The 15202-nt window shown below is 34.5% G+C and overlaps 1 protein-coding gene across 1 annotated transcript in view; it reads right to left on the reverse strand.

Moving 5' to 3' along the window:
• Nucleotides 1-1274: 1274 nt before the first annotated feature.
• Nucleotides 1275-15202, reverse strand: part of LOC128221390 (uncharacterized) — a 45715-nt gene continuing 31787 nt past the window's right edge. Inside the window, exon 10 of the mRNA XM_052930004.1 lies at nucleotides 1275-1402. Within this exon, the coding sequence (XP_052785964.1) occupies nucleotides 1275-1402 (128 nt within the window). The remainder of the gene's footprint in view (nucleotides 1403-15202) is intronic.

Consider the following 15202-nt stretch of genomic DNA (forward strand, 5'->3'; position numbering starts at 1 on the left):
AACAAAATTGACGAACACCAACAACAACTAATAGTTCATATATAACTGTATGAAACAATAAAACACAAAAGCTGTTGTCTAAATAGGTAAGCAAATACGAGGGTAAACGAACAGAACGAAACACAAATATGCAAATCGTGATTTTTTTATATAATTATAGCAATGTAACGTACATTTGTACTCAATTTATACATCGAATTCGATAAGGGACACGAGAGGCCTAAAACAGTAATTGGCATTACTTGTAACAACATCCAGTATAACAATGCAATTTAATAAATAAATCAAGAACATGCGCTGGTAGCAGGAATGTTTCCTTGAAATTAGCTGCTTTTTAACGCACGATCTTCTTAAGACAATATGATATATATATGTGGGACAGATACAATTCTTACTTAAAATGCGGCAATGGGATATGTTTATATATATGAATATATATTGACGAAATGCAAATCAATTGACTGTCGTACATCCCAATTAACTTCATAAACACAATGTATTTGTCAAAAATGTCCTGAATTGTATACTGTATATTCATGATATAACTTCATTCAATACCTTTTCAAGCTATAGAATACACATGATGACATACTAGTGTATTACTTTAGCCAAACACAAAACGATTCAGTTTTATTTTGTTCACAAATGGTACATACTTGCTTTATTACTATTGCTATTATAATTATTAATGTTATTATTATGGGAGCGTTAGGTTGCAGTTTAAATAAAAAAATAGACACTGCTAATCAATGTCAATGTTGAGATCAAACGTAATTGAATCTTATTTCAGTATGGCAGATCATACGTGTAATAAACCAGGAAATGATCGTTGTTATTTTCAATGTCTAACAATTCAGGATTGGATACAGACACAGAGAGCCTGTCATATTTATTAAGCTTGAAAACCGCTGACAGGAAACTTGTAAAATAACCACAATTTCTTCCAATTGATTTCATGGTTTGTATTAGGACACCAGTCGTTCCGTATGTGTTGGAAAGGAGATCAACATGATGAATGAAAAGTGTTGGTCTGGTTTTATATTTCAGTGGGCACGTCTCATTTCGTCGCCGAAGATTCAGCTGAGAAGAAACGATGTAGTAGCCAGGCTGCCGGATAAATATTTCGCCTTCGAGTTCCAAATGGTTGAAGTTTTTTGCGTAAAAAGTTCCACGGTTTTTACTCCAAAGGACCTTCTGATGACCTTGAATCAGAATAATATTTACAAAAAAATATGTTGTATCGATACACATATCAAACGATATAATACATACTGTTAAATGTTCTTACCATCTACAATGTCGCTAGGTTTGAATTCCACAATTCCAACTGCTTTAGCAATGGGCTGCATGTCGTTTGTAACTCTTTCACAGGCAGCATACTCTTCTGCTATGTCAATGAGACCTGTATTATGATACAATTACAATATGTGTACTTGATGGATATGAGAAATTTTCATACACCAATTATAAACTATATATACGATGCATTTATTGTTTATGGATCCCCATTGCATTCATTGGCAAATAAACTTGACTTACTTACTTTGACCAGAACTGCCATAGTGATAATGAGCTGCCATTTCCTGAAGAGTAATATAAAGTTTGTCAGATAAGATAAGTTTAAACAGACTGGTATATATGTCTGAGTTTGAGATTGAAGACGAGTCAAGTAAAATACTAGTGATCGTTAATTAAATCTCTGCTATGTTTCATTGAATACTTTGCAAATTTATTTTTAAAAACCGAACAGGTCAAGTTGAAATTAAACTTTAAGATTAGTGTAACAGTTTTGATGTGCAAGAATTTTTTATACAATTTTCGATGAAACATAGGGTTTGCAACAGTTTTGGACGAGAATGTCCGTTTTACGTTTAACATCAAATTTGTTGTGTTTCAATGCATTATTTTTATTAAATTTGAAAGTATTATTTTTATCTTTTGTAGCATAGAAAAACCTGATAAAGACATGTGCTTTGATCGGAACTTTTTTGCATTTGGTCTGAAGTATTTGATTTGCTAAAATAAACTATGCACTTAATGATTTACCATTTGAAACAATATCTGAGTAATGATTTCAGCAGGTCCACAACACATCCCATTGTCTCTTTGTTTGACAGCAGAACGACCAGCAGGTTCTGGGGCTAGGTTTGTGTAAGCATTAGGCTTCATTTTGTTGCAAGGAATGCATGCTAAGCTTTCTTGAGGTTTTAAAGATGTTCTTTTAACAGCTAATGCTATTATCAAAACAAGGAACGCAAGCGTTAGGATGACGTTTATTACAATACAAATAACTACTACTTGTTTTGAATGGATGCGATTGCATTTACCGGACCCCTGAAAAAATAGCACATTGTTTCACATTACATCTTGCCGAGTTATAGAAGAACAATACATTAAAAGTAACTTACGTACAAATGAATCAATATCAATTACTTATAACCATCAACTTTGTCAACTTTTGCCTCAAGCTAACTTTCAACATATGTGTATTTGTATATAAATAACACTAACAACACAACATCTCAATTTTACGTTTTAAAACGTACCCTTTCCTCTCCTGTGGGATTTGGACAGTTAGACATGATGCCCCTGAGTACAGTAAAGGAGTTTACGGCTGGTCTCCTGCTTGTTGTGTATGCGCTACGATGTAACTGGTATCTGAACAGTGCTGATATCTGGCAGGATTAGAGTCCACAATGTTCCACCTGCATAAGGAGTAAAAACAGGTTTGATCCGACAAATTATTTAAGCTAATAGCATATCAAATATAAGGTTTTCTGTAATTGTTCAAATAGAAATTCATATGTGTTTAACAGAATCACAAGCACTCACACAAGCACGCACGCACGCACGCACGCACGCACGCACGCACGCACGCACGCACGCACGCACGCACGCACGCACGCACGCACGCACACAAACATACGCACACAAACACATACGCAAAAACGCACACACACACACACGCACGCACGCACACACGCACGCACGCACGCACGCACACACACACGCACACACAAGCACAAACACAAACACACACACACACAAGCACGCGCACGCGCACACACACACAAACGCGCACGCGCACGCACACGGACACGCACACGCACACACACACGCGCACATGCACACACACACACATGCCAACGCGCACATGCACACGAACACAAGCATACACACACACACACGCACGCACGCACGCACGCACGCACGCACGCACGCTCGCACGCACGCACGCACGCATGCTCGCACGCACGCACACGCACACATTTATCAAAAGAAATTGGTAAAAAAATCCTAGCGTCTCTCAAATGTTCCTTATTGTTATGTTCATGAATATATATACAATTATACAGACTTGTTCTAAGCTTTTTTGTTGCCGTGTTAATTGATTTTAACAATGCCTTCCAGAAAATATGTCCGAAAACACCGAGAAGTAACAGAGACTAAAGTATTTTATATTTCCCCAGATGCTAAAAGCAATATCTTTATTTTGAGATACTCAAAATCATTTCGTCTGGATCAATATCGTGATATCACACTTTATTGCTTTAATGTTTTCGTCCAGCATAGTTCTTATCAAAATAGGACATCAGACATTCAGACCATTTCAAGAATGATATAATTATCAGAGTGAAATCAAATTTCTGGTTTATATTATAGATATATCAGAGATAGCAAACTTGAAGTGTGTATTACCTGCGTTTTATTCGACAGGAGAAAAAAGGTCAACATTTAAAAAAAATCATTTTAATTAGTTTAAAAACATCATATTTAGTCTTTAATATTGACAATTAAAGTAACATTGTCCAAACAAGGTTGGCCACAATTGATTCAAGTAGTAATAGCTATTCGGCAAACAAACGTTATAAATAATGATAATTATTCGATATGTTTCTTCTTAGCTACAAATAATTAATCAATGTTTAACTGTGAATTGTGTTAATCGACTTCAAATCATGTTAGTTTCTTATTGCTGGAATGTTTCATAAAATGCAAAAAAAAAAAATGAATTCCTTCTAAAGAAATCGTTGTTTAGAACGAGTTACTTAAATAATGTATACGATGACCACAAATATGATTTTGTTCTTTATAAAAAAACTACAACATTTGATAAATTACATCATAAAATGCATAGCATAAAACAAAACAACAACATTAATTCAACTAAAAATGGTCACTTTTCAACTTACAATGATCATCATTCAGCTAACGATGATGACCATTGAACTAACAAAGATCACCATTGAACTAAATATGATCATCATTGAATTAACAACGATCACCATTGAACTAACTATGATCACCATTGAACTAACAAAGATCACTATTGAACTAACTTTGATCATCATTGACCTAAAATGATAACCATTGACCTATCAATGATCACCGTTCAACTAACAATGAACACCATTGAACGAACAATGATCACCATTGACCTAACGATGATCAACATTCAGCTACCAATGATCACCATTCAGCTCACAATGATCACCATTCAGCTAACAATGATCTACATTGAACTAACAATGATTATCATTGAACTTACAATGCTCACCAGTGAACGAACAATGATCACCATTGACCTAATGATGATCACCATTCAGCTACCATTGATCACCATGCAGCTCACATTGATCACAATTCAGCTAACAATGATCTAAATTGAACTAACAATGATTATCATTGAATTTACAATGCTCACCATTGAACTAATAAAGATCACATTTGAACAAAGTATGATCACCATTGACCTAAAATGATCACCACTGACCTATAAATAATCACCGTTCAACTAACAATGAAAACCATTGAATGAACAATGATCACCATTAACCTACCGATTATCAACATTCAGCTAACAATGATCACCATTGACCTTACAATGATCACCATTAAGCTAGCAATGATCGCCATACAGCTAAAAATGATCTTCATTCGGCTAGCAATGATCACCATTAAGCTAACAATGATCACCGTTGACCTAACAATGATCACCAGTGACCTAACAATGATCAGCATTGACCTAACGATGATCGCCATTTAGCTAGCAATGATCACCATTCAGATAACAATGATCACCGTTGACCTAACAATGATCACCAGTGACCTAACAATGAACATCATTGACCTAACGATGATCGCCATTTAGCTAGCAATGATCACCATTCAGTTAACAATGATCACCGTTAAGCTAACAATGATAACTATCTTACTAACAATGATCACAATTTAACTAACAATGTTCACCATTCAGCAGAAAATGATCACCATTTAGCAGACAATGATCGCCATTCAGCTCACAATGATCATCATTCAACTAGCAATGATCAACATTCAAGTAACAATTATCACCATTTAACTAAAAATGATAACCAGTGAAATTACAATGATATCCAGTGAAATAACAATGATTACCAGAGAAATAGCAACGATAATGATTCAACATACAATAATCACCATTAAACTAACATCGATCACCATTGGCCTAACAATGATCACGACCTTACTAGCAATGATCACAATTTAACTAACAATATTCACTATTCAGCAGACAATGATCACCATTGAACTACCAATGATCACCATTGAACGAACAATTATCACCATTGAACTAACAATGATCACCATTGAACTAACAATGATCACCATTTAAATACCTATTTCAACAACTGAACTAACAATAATCACCATTGGCCTAACAATGATCACAATCTTACTAACAATGATCACAATTTAATTAACAATGTTCACCATTCAGCAGACAATGATCACCATTGAACTACCAATGATCACCATTGAACGAACAATTATCACCATTGAACTAACAATGATCACCAATGAATTTACAATGATCACAATCCTACTAAAAATGATCACAATTTAATTAACAATGTTCACCATTCAGCAGACAATGATCACCATTGAATTACCAATGATCACCATTAAACGAACAATTATCACCATTGAACTAACAATGATCCCCATTGAACTAGCAATGATCACCATTTAAATAACTATTTTAACAATTGAAATAACAACAATCACCATTGAGCTAGCAATGATCACAAGTGAACTAACAATGATCACGAGTGTACTAACAATAATAATATGTGCGCTTACAATGATCACCATTGATTAAACAATAATTACCATTGAAATAACAACGATCACAATTGAACTAACAATGATCACCAGTAAACTAACATCAATAACCATTGACCTAAAATTATCACCATCTTACTAACAATGTTCACAATTCAGCAGAAAATGATTACCATCCACCTAGCAATGAACACCATTCAACAAACAATGATCCATTCAACTAAAAATGATCACCAATTAACAGACAATGATTGCCATTTACCTAGCAATGATCACTATTCAACTAACAATGATCACCATTCAACTAAAAATGATAACAAGTGAAATAACAATGATATCCATTAAACTAACAAAGATAACCATTGACCTAACAATGATCACATTTTAGCTGACAATGATCACCATTGAACTAACAATGATCAACATTGAACTAACAATGATCAACATTGAACTAACAAAGATCACAATTGAACTAACAATGATCACTAGTGAACTAAGAATGATTACCTGTGAACTAAAAATGACCACCATTGAACTAACAATGATCACAATTGAACTAAAAATGATTACCATTGAATTAACTATTATAACCAGTGAACTAACTATTATCACCATTGAGCTTACAATGATCACCAGTGAACTAACAATCATAACAAGTGAACTAACAATGATAACCAGTTAACTAACAATTATCACCATTAGTTTAAACTTTATTTAATTTAACAACGATTGTGAAACAAGCTATAACAACTTATATTAATCACTCTCGTTGGCACGATGTTGCGCGAGAGTGTGGTCTTGTGTTGTGGGGGAAACCGGAGAACCCGGTCAAAAACCCACTTGTCCGGCTTGGTGACCACTAACCAAACTCACATGCGCCCAGGCTGGGAATCGAACCCGGGTCGCCTTGGTGAGAAGCGAGTGCGCTAACCACTGCGATAACCGGACAACCGAAAATAACCGAAATATCACCATTGAGCTAGCAATGTTAGCCAGTGAACTAATAATTATCACCAGTTAACTAACATTACCAAATTGTAAGCAAACGTGAGGCCATTTCGGAAATCCGTGTTTAATTTGTGTCCCACCCCTGTTTGCTCTCACGTTTGATATTAATTTGTGAGCGGGTTTAGTTTTCAAATCACCCAATCATATCAAAATGTTATTTCACTCTTTAAAACATTGAACAAAGTAACCGGAAAGCATGAAATAAAATGGCAAACAAATAAAGAAATAAACATGAGAGACACGCTCAACATGAATTTGCCAACTTATTTTTGTTTGTGGTTAATTAAATAAAGTTTGAAAAGGTACACAAAACGTTCTTCATTTCAACCGAACAAATATACTAAAATATATCAGATCGATGCGAAAGATAAACGTCACCATAGTTATATGACACTTAAATGGTAAACATTTTTACCTTTGATGGTTTTTAGTCCTAAATTAATGTTTTCTGCTAACAAATCTCCGCGCGGTTACTTCTATCAAATGGTTTCACGATATATTTACATTTAAAGTATATCCAGGACGTGCCTCATTAATCATGAATTAAATGCATCAACGGTAAAAGGTGTACAATTGACATTTCACATCAAATTACTTAAACTGGTCAGATATGTAGCAACGCATTATATCGACCTGTCAAAATAAATTACAAACAAAAAACTATTTAGGCTTTCTAACAAATAGGAAAACAGATGTATTAATACAACATTTATACTCATCTAGGAGTTCTAAGCTTAGCCTTAACATCAACCCCTTAACGTAATCTCATTTCGGAAACATCGTCGTTGATTTTTTGGCTCAGCAATGTTTGCAATGACGTTTGATTTGGATCGTAGAAAACGTGTTAAGGTTTCAAATCAATCAACAATATTTCGCCTTTTAAAACTGTGAATAATTATTTTTTTGACTGATAAATCTCTATAAACAATCGGAAAGCATATAATAAATAGGCACACAGGTACAAATTAGTCACACACCAGACAAGAGACACGCTCTTCTAAATTCGCTGCCAACATATATTCTGTGGTCATGTAAATAAATAATCCGAAGGTAATGTATATGTTCTTCATTTCAAAATTTCGACAGAAAATGAAAACAATAAATATATTAATGCGATGCGAAAGATAAACGTCACAATAATATCACAATAACATTTTAAACATGTTTACCTTTGAAGGTTTCTAGTCCCAAATTAATGGTTTCTACTAGTAACAAGTCTCCGCGTGATTACTTCAACCGAATGGTTACATATTGACAAAACATTTACATTTAAAATATCCCCAGAACGTGCTTTATTATTAATTGAATGCAAAAAACGGTAACCCTGTACAAGTATAATGTCGTTTCCAATATTTTAAAATGCTAAGATATTCAGCTACGAGTTATTACCCTCCCAACCTATCAAACTCAATTATTACAACGATAATTATAGCAAACTAAGAAATAAACGAAATTTAATAGTTAAACGTGTATAATTTGAATTTGACAAGTGTATACAGGGTGTATGACCCAACCAATCGACTCTGTCGGTAACTTTGTACAAGTACCATGTCATTTCCAATACAAAGGGTTAATATGTCAAGACAGTTTGCAGAACAAATAACTTGTTGCATTGTGTGGCAAGACTGCGGTATAAAAATATTTTCAAGCGTTTCTCAGTTGTTTCTTTTCGACGTGTTCATTAATATATGATTGATATCCAAGAGAACAGACTAAGTTAATAGTGTGTGTGTTGCTGTATTATTTTATTATACAAATACCGTTATGTGTAAGCTTCGTAATACTTAACGCAGGGTTAATCACAAGTATATATAAGTAAATAAATGTAGAAAACGAACCGAATCATTAACGAAAGTTGTAATGCGTTAAAAGCTAAACTCGATTAACTTAAACAATAAAAGATCAGTGGATCGATTTACTTAAATATGTTCCCTATTCTTTATTTGTATCTATCGGACAACGTTATCATACACGTTGAAATAGTAAAAAAAGTCATGATTGAATTAACCCCTAAACGTTAACATGAAACTTGCACCAATAACACTTTCTAATGTACATAATAATCATTGTAGATCTATATGGAATATCACCCTTCCATGAGTACTAGTTGGGATCGAAGAGGTTTTAGAAGTTAATTCAAAACTCTTCCGAAATTCGGCTGAGATTGGATGTTTTGTACTTTACCTCGTTCATACAAAATAAAACGGTTCACTTAGGAGTTAAGTACTCATCTTTTGTATTTTTTTGTTAATTACACAATGTAAAATAAAGAGAAGAGTCTGGTAACCAAAAGGTGGCAGCATAAGGATAAAAGATAATCGCACACTCAACGAGTAGCAATCTCGATATAATTGTGCTGCCTATATTATATGTTGTTGTCAATTAAATATATTTTCCAAAGCTACAGTATGTGACCTCCATTTCATCCTATCGACTGAAAAGGTTGTCAAAATTTATTTGAGCGATGCAGAGTTTAAACGTCGGCATGGTTATATCACAATTTTATTGTAAATAAAGTTATCTTTAAAGGAAACTAGCCCCGATTTATATTTTCTTGTAAATAGTCACAGCGTGATAACTTTCTTCAAACTTTTCTATTTTGCGGACAAAAAATATTATCTCCGGGGAGTGCGCAGCAAATACTTGACTTGATTATAACCTTGTACAAGTGGCGTGTCATATCGTTCAATGTTTTCATCTTAAACGCAGTAATCGATGCAGATTTGTCATGCTTTACACTTTTAAGGCGTGCACAGGAATTCCACCAACTTGATTAATGTAACATTCTAAGCTTAACTCGCCTTGAATTACACTAAATAATACATTTCTAGCACCAAGACTTTAAGCAATTTCAGCTTTCGTGAAATGCGCATTGTAACTTATTTCATTTAAGATCTTGTTTTGGTGGTACTTTTAGGTAGAAATTCTTGTTGTTCTGACAAACATAATTTTGTTTCGTAGTATTATTGCAAAGAAATGAAATCTAATTTCGCGTAGACGCGTAAGCATAAATATTGTCTTATGCGAAAAAAAAACGGAAAGAAAATGTTCATGTTCCTCTAGTATATCCATATTAATTTGCATTTGTTTACGGAGGTCGGACGCAGCCTACAACATTGTACCATACCATGAAAATGTATTCGAGCGTGATGACTCCATTCTTTGAAATATCTAACATTAAAGTATGATACTATTGCAAAGTTGCATTCATGGGTCAATAAATAATGCATCAGTTATTAGAAAAATAATGTTTTCAACTGTCTTATACTTTTAATTTTCTGTGCGTATGCATGTAGCGTTACAAAGATCAGCCAATTTAATCCCATGGCTAAAATGTATATTTTGAACAGAGTCCCTAACAGCGACATAATCAGAAACATAGTTATAACAGTAATGACACCATCATACGTAAATCAACTCACACTTAATTTTGAGCCGGCTATAAAGATTACCAAATACTTAACCAAGTTCAGATAAATAAGTTTTATCATTTCTTAAGAAGACTGTGTGACCATTATGTGATATTAATCATAATCTTAAAACGTGTATTAATTCTACTATAACCGTTTAGTACAGTAACGTATCCTATGTAAATTGTTTTAGACCATTGATTTAATTTATAAATACAATTTTGGTGTCGAGTATAAATTATACTCTTTTCGAAGTTTCGCTAGATTATTTTTTATCGTATGATATTGATATTTAATGTTTTAACTTCAGTCGACTAGTTTAATACCACATTTTATTTTATTGTGTTTCATATTTTTAGTATTGTCTTACATTTATTGTTTAAAAGCTGTCTTAATATTTTACTGATATTGCTTGCAACTAGTTAAACTAGTTTAAGTGCACAAACCTCACTCTTATCCCAGCAATCCTAAATAAAGGTAAAACGCAAAAGGTAAATCGTCCAAAGTATGCTTTAACTTGAGGAAACTTAACAATTAAACAAATAATAATAAACTTATCTGCAGACGGAGGAATACAATTCATAGTGCCTAATGCAAACAAAATCAAATACACGATGCAGTCATTGTAAGAAACTATGAACACAGTCTGCCTTATAAAACAAAAGGTTTAAAACCTACTGGTTAAATGTTCAGCAGACGATAAACAAATGCACAGTCAACAAGGTCACTTATCTTTTAACCGAAAGGAAATCGTAAAGGTACGAACGCACTCTTGCGATACGCCTTCTGAAACGGTCGCAAGTATTATCGTTACTATCCAAGTTACGATATCGTAAAAGTTTCGATAATTTATTTTAATGAACGGCTTCCTGAGTCGTGGTTTAGGCAGTTTTGACGTTTGTTTTCTCTAAGGTCTAAATGAAATATTATCTGTGGCTCTTTTTAAAGTTATATCTTGTCCTCTTAAACAAGGTCACGTCTGTGTTCGGTTTGAAGTCAGTTTTGTTAAATAAATTGAAGCGTCGTCAAGGTATATGACCTCATATATGTCGGGTCTTCGACCCAGTCCCCCCCAAGAACATATTTAACATGAGTTTAGACAGAGCTCGCAGATATTCTTAACAACCTTGGTCATAAAGTAATGTTTGACGACAGAATGAATCTAGAACGCAAACCTCTTCGAAAATTTGGTATAAAGTTGATTGTGTTCAAGAACACGAATTTTCAGGTAGACAAATGCATTTTTAGAGCAATACATGATAGTTTTGTTTAAGACAAGTGGTCGGTATGAAACATCTCTACAATTTTGCTTGTCCACAGTATCAATATTTAATTAAGATAGAATGAAAATGAAAATGAAGATGTTCTTTTGGCATAGAACTTGAATTAATTTGACACTCTAATGCAAAAACTTGAAAAAAAAATCAAATATAAACATTGGAAAAGTCATAGCTTTTGGAAGTCTTATAATTGGTTGTTTGTAATTGATTAACTACTTGGCGGTAGGGTTATGTTTTTGTACTCGATTTTGACAGGCGGGTCAATGATCAACGTGGTGTTTTCTTTTGATTAAATTAAGCCGAAAAAGCAGGTTTCCTCGCCACAAATCTTAAGGAGTTTTTAATGTTTTTACTGTTCTTACTGTTTTTATTATTTTACTATTAATCGCCATCTTAATTCATTAACTGCAACCTTCTTCGACATGGGACACTATTTACGCAGAACCTTAAAATAGGTTAAAAAGTGATTTTCTATAAATCCTTACGCTAAACATTAAACTAGTTCCAGGAATTGATTCAGTCCGCTCTCAGTGACAGTACCTGTTTTTGAGTATTTGATTTTCAATTATTATTAATTCTTCAATAATTGACAAACTTCAACTAGCGGTTATTTTCACCCGGTATGTGAACGCATATTTCCTTTTATCAATTGCACATGCACACATATACAGATGTATGATGACATTTTCTTCATTCACTTCTTCCTCAAGGAAAACCTCCGCCTCCTCCACCTCAAGGAAACCGATCTCCACATGGAGCCACACAAAAAACAAAATGGAACACCTACATCAATTTTCTTCCATGGCCGAGTTTCTCGGAGTGTAAGAAAGGTTCATTCTGACCCGAGCGTAAAGTGTTTTGCGGAAACGAGGTGTTTCCGCAAAACACCCTGCGCGGGGATCGGGATGAACCTATCTTACACTCTCGGCCATGGTAGATGCTTTTCTCCCATCTCTGTTAAAGAAAGTTATCGAAAAATGTTTTTTTGCTGGAACTCTTTCGTGCTTAGTGAATGTAATTGTGTATAAATATGCGATAATTCGTGGCTGTCATTGATATGCGCGCAGTGATTCAGATTATGTTAATAGTCAAATCGGTCTTTAAATAGTTCTAAGGAGAGTGAAGCCTTATTTCTTTAAAGGTGCCTGAAAACTGTTTTATGGTGACATTTGAAACGAGAAATAATTAATTAGCGTTCTTATTGCCACAAGATAAGGTTTCTATGATGCTACAGAAGACAGTCTTCAACAAGGGAGGTAATTACAATGTGTTGACCTTTAAAAATGTGTTCCATACGGGCATTTTATCTTCGCCCGTGGGCAAGATAAGAATTTCTAGCATGGTTAAATTATTGGATCTACTTATCTGAGGTGGGAGAAAACAACTACGTACATATGTAACTGTCCTTCTAACATAAATGGAAGAGATAAATATCAAAATTATTTATGAAATACACGGCATACTGGTATGAACCAAAATTAAAAACTTAAGCTTCATTGAAGCAGTATTTAGTTGTGTAACATTTCTCACAATGCCAATGCCCATTCGGAACTCCACGGCCATTTTTATCGAAAACAACCTCGGACGTATATGGACGGTTTACATACTCAGAAATCGGTATGTTAAAGTCCCCTGCAAGTAGATCGCGTAGTAATTTCAATTTAGCTGTTAAACTTAATGACTTAACTCTTGGGAATCTGAATTATGTCTGTAGTAATAAACTTCACTGGCAATCAATTTAAACTTAGATCAACAAATACAAGCTAAAAACAACCATTTAATTAATGATATAATTCAAAATTTTACGAACTACTTCTACTGATGTACCGGCATACATCCGAGAAATTCCGAATGTGTCAATGCCCTTTTAAATTGTCTAAAGACTCAAGAACCTATTTCCATAATTCCGGCTGAGTGATATGCAAGTATCGCCACATAAAAAGCATTTTCTTTTACATTTAAGTCTTCGCTGTCGTTTACAAAGCTCTTGAAATGCAAATAAGGAGTTCAAACCCCCCGAAAGGCTAATTGCATTCCATGTTATAAACGCTTAATGCTGATTTGATCTCCCGCGTCTAATTCATGTGTATAAAGTTGATCAGTGTGACAGTGCTGTAACACATCCTATACAACCATGGATTGACCTTTGGTGCCATTGATCACGATCAATTCATGATTCAATATCACTTTGGATGAGTAATGGTGTTCTGCAGTATTTTATTTATGGAGCAGTATTTGGGTCAAAAATGAAATTGGCAATGTGTTAACATTTAAATGCTTTATTAGTAATCTCTTATAATACATTCCATTCATGTATTGTTTAATTCGTTGTTATAAAGTGCTATATCGTTATTTACATTATGTTTTCCATGTTTCATTAATGACATTGTCTGTATCATGCTAGCAAAGTTCACGATGTTGCAAACCGCTATGTGCCTAATGCTGAACGCCAAACCGCTATGTGGCTAACGCTAAACGCCAAACCGCAATACGCTTAAATCGATTTCGATTACGAAACTAAACATGTAAATGTCAACTTATCACTGAAATGTTACTTCGTTTGATTCGAAATTGTCTTCATATATTGCGAATCGGAATGTGTCTATTGCTTAAGTTCAAACCGCGATACGATAAACTAGAATTTGATCAATACGAAACTGAAGATGAGCTTGTCAATGCTAGCTTCAACTAATCACGGAAAAGTTACTTCCCCTGACTTTAAAATTGCCATTTATTCTAAGTTGGGACAACAGGACCGATGATACGATTATTTACAACTGCCCAAATGAACGTATAAGTCACCTTATTACAAATTTGAGTGATATTTTCCTTACCAAGTATTGTTTTCATAAATAATGTTGGCAAACGAAAGTAATAATATATAGTCCATAAAAGGGTCCGCATATAAACGGCCGCGTCATTAGTCGGTCTAAAATGCCTTCCTTGCTTTTTTGTAATGTTTATATCCAGGCTAAACATCATTTAAAAAAGCCTGGATGGCATTTTAGAATGACTACCGCGTCAGAGTCATTTGACGTTGTTTTGTTGCTTGCTAATGCACCAGTCAATTGTAACCACGACCCCCCAGATCCGGGGTATACAGGGGAAATGGACTGTGTTTTTACCTTTCAGGTGGCCCCACAATGCTGGGTGAATGTATTGGTTATGTCTTCGCTTTAAATATAGCGGGGAATGGGCCTTACCTAGGGTCCCTGGGGTGCGGGACATTCGGCGGGGACTTTAGCATCTGTTCGTGTCCGCAGGGCGGGGATTTTAGCCGGGCTTGGCTGGACCAAAAGTCAAAGTCCCTGCTATTCCCCGGACCTGGGGAGGCTGTTATTACAATTGACTGGTGCATTATATTAAGGTGGAAAGCAACGCTGAACATATTTTCGTATG

This window comes from Mya arenaria, chromosome 16 (assembly GCF_026914265.1).
Source record: "Mya arenaria isolate MELC-2E11 chromosome 16, ASM2691426v1".
Classification (NCBI taxonomy): domain Eukaryota; kingdom Metazoa; phylum Mollusca; class Bivalvia; order Myida; family Myidae; genus Mya; species Mya arenaria.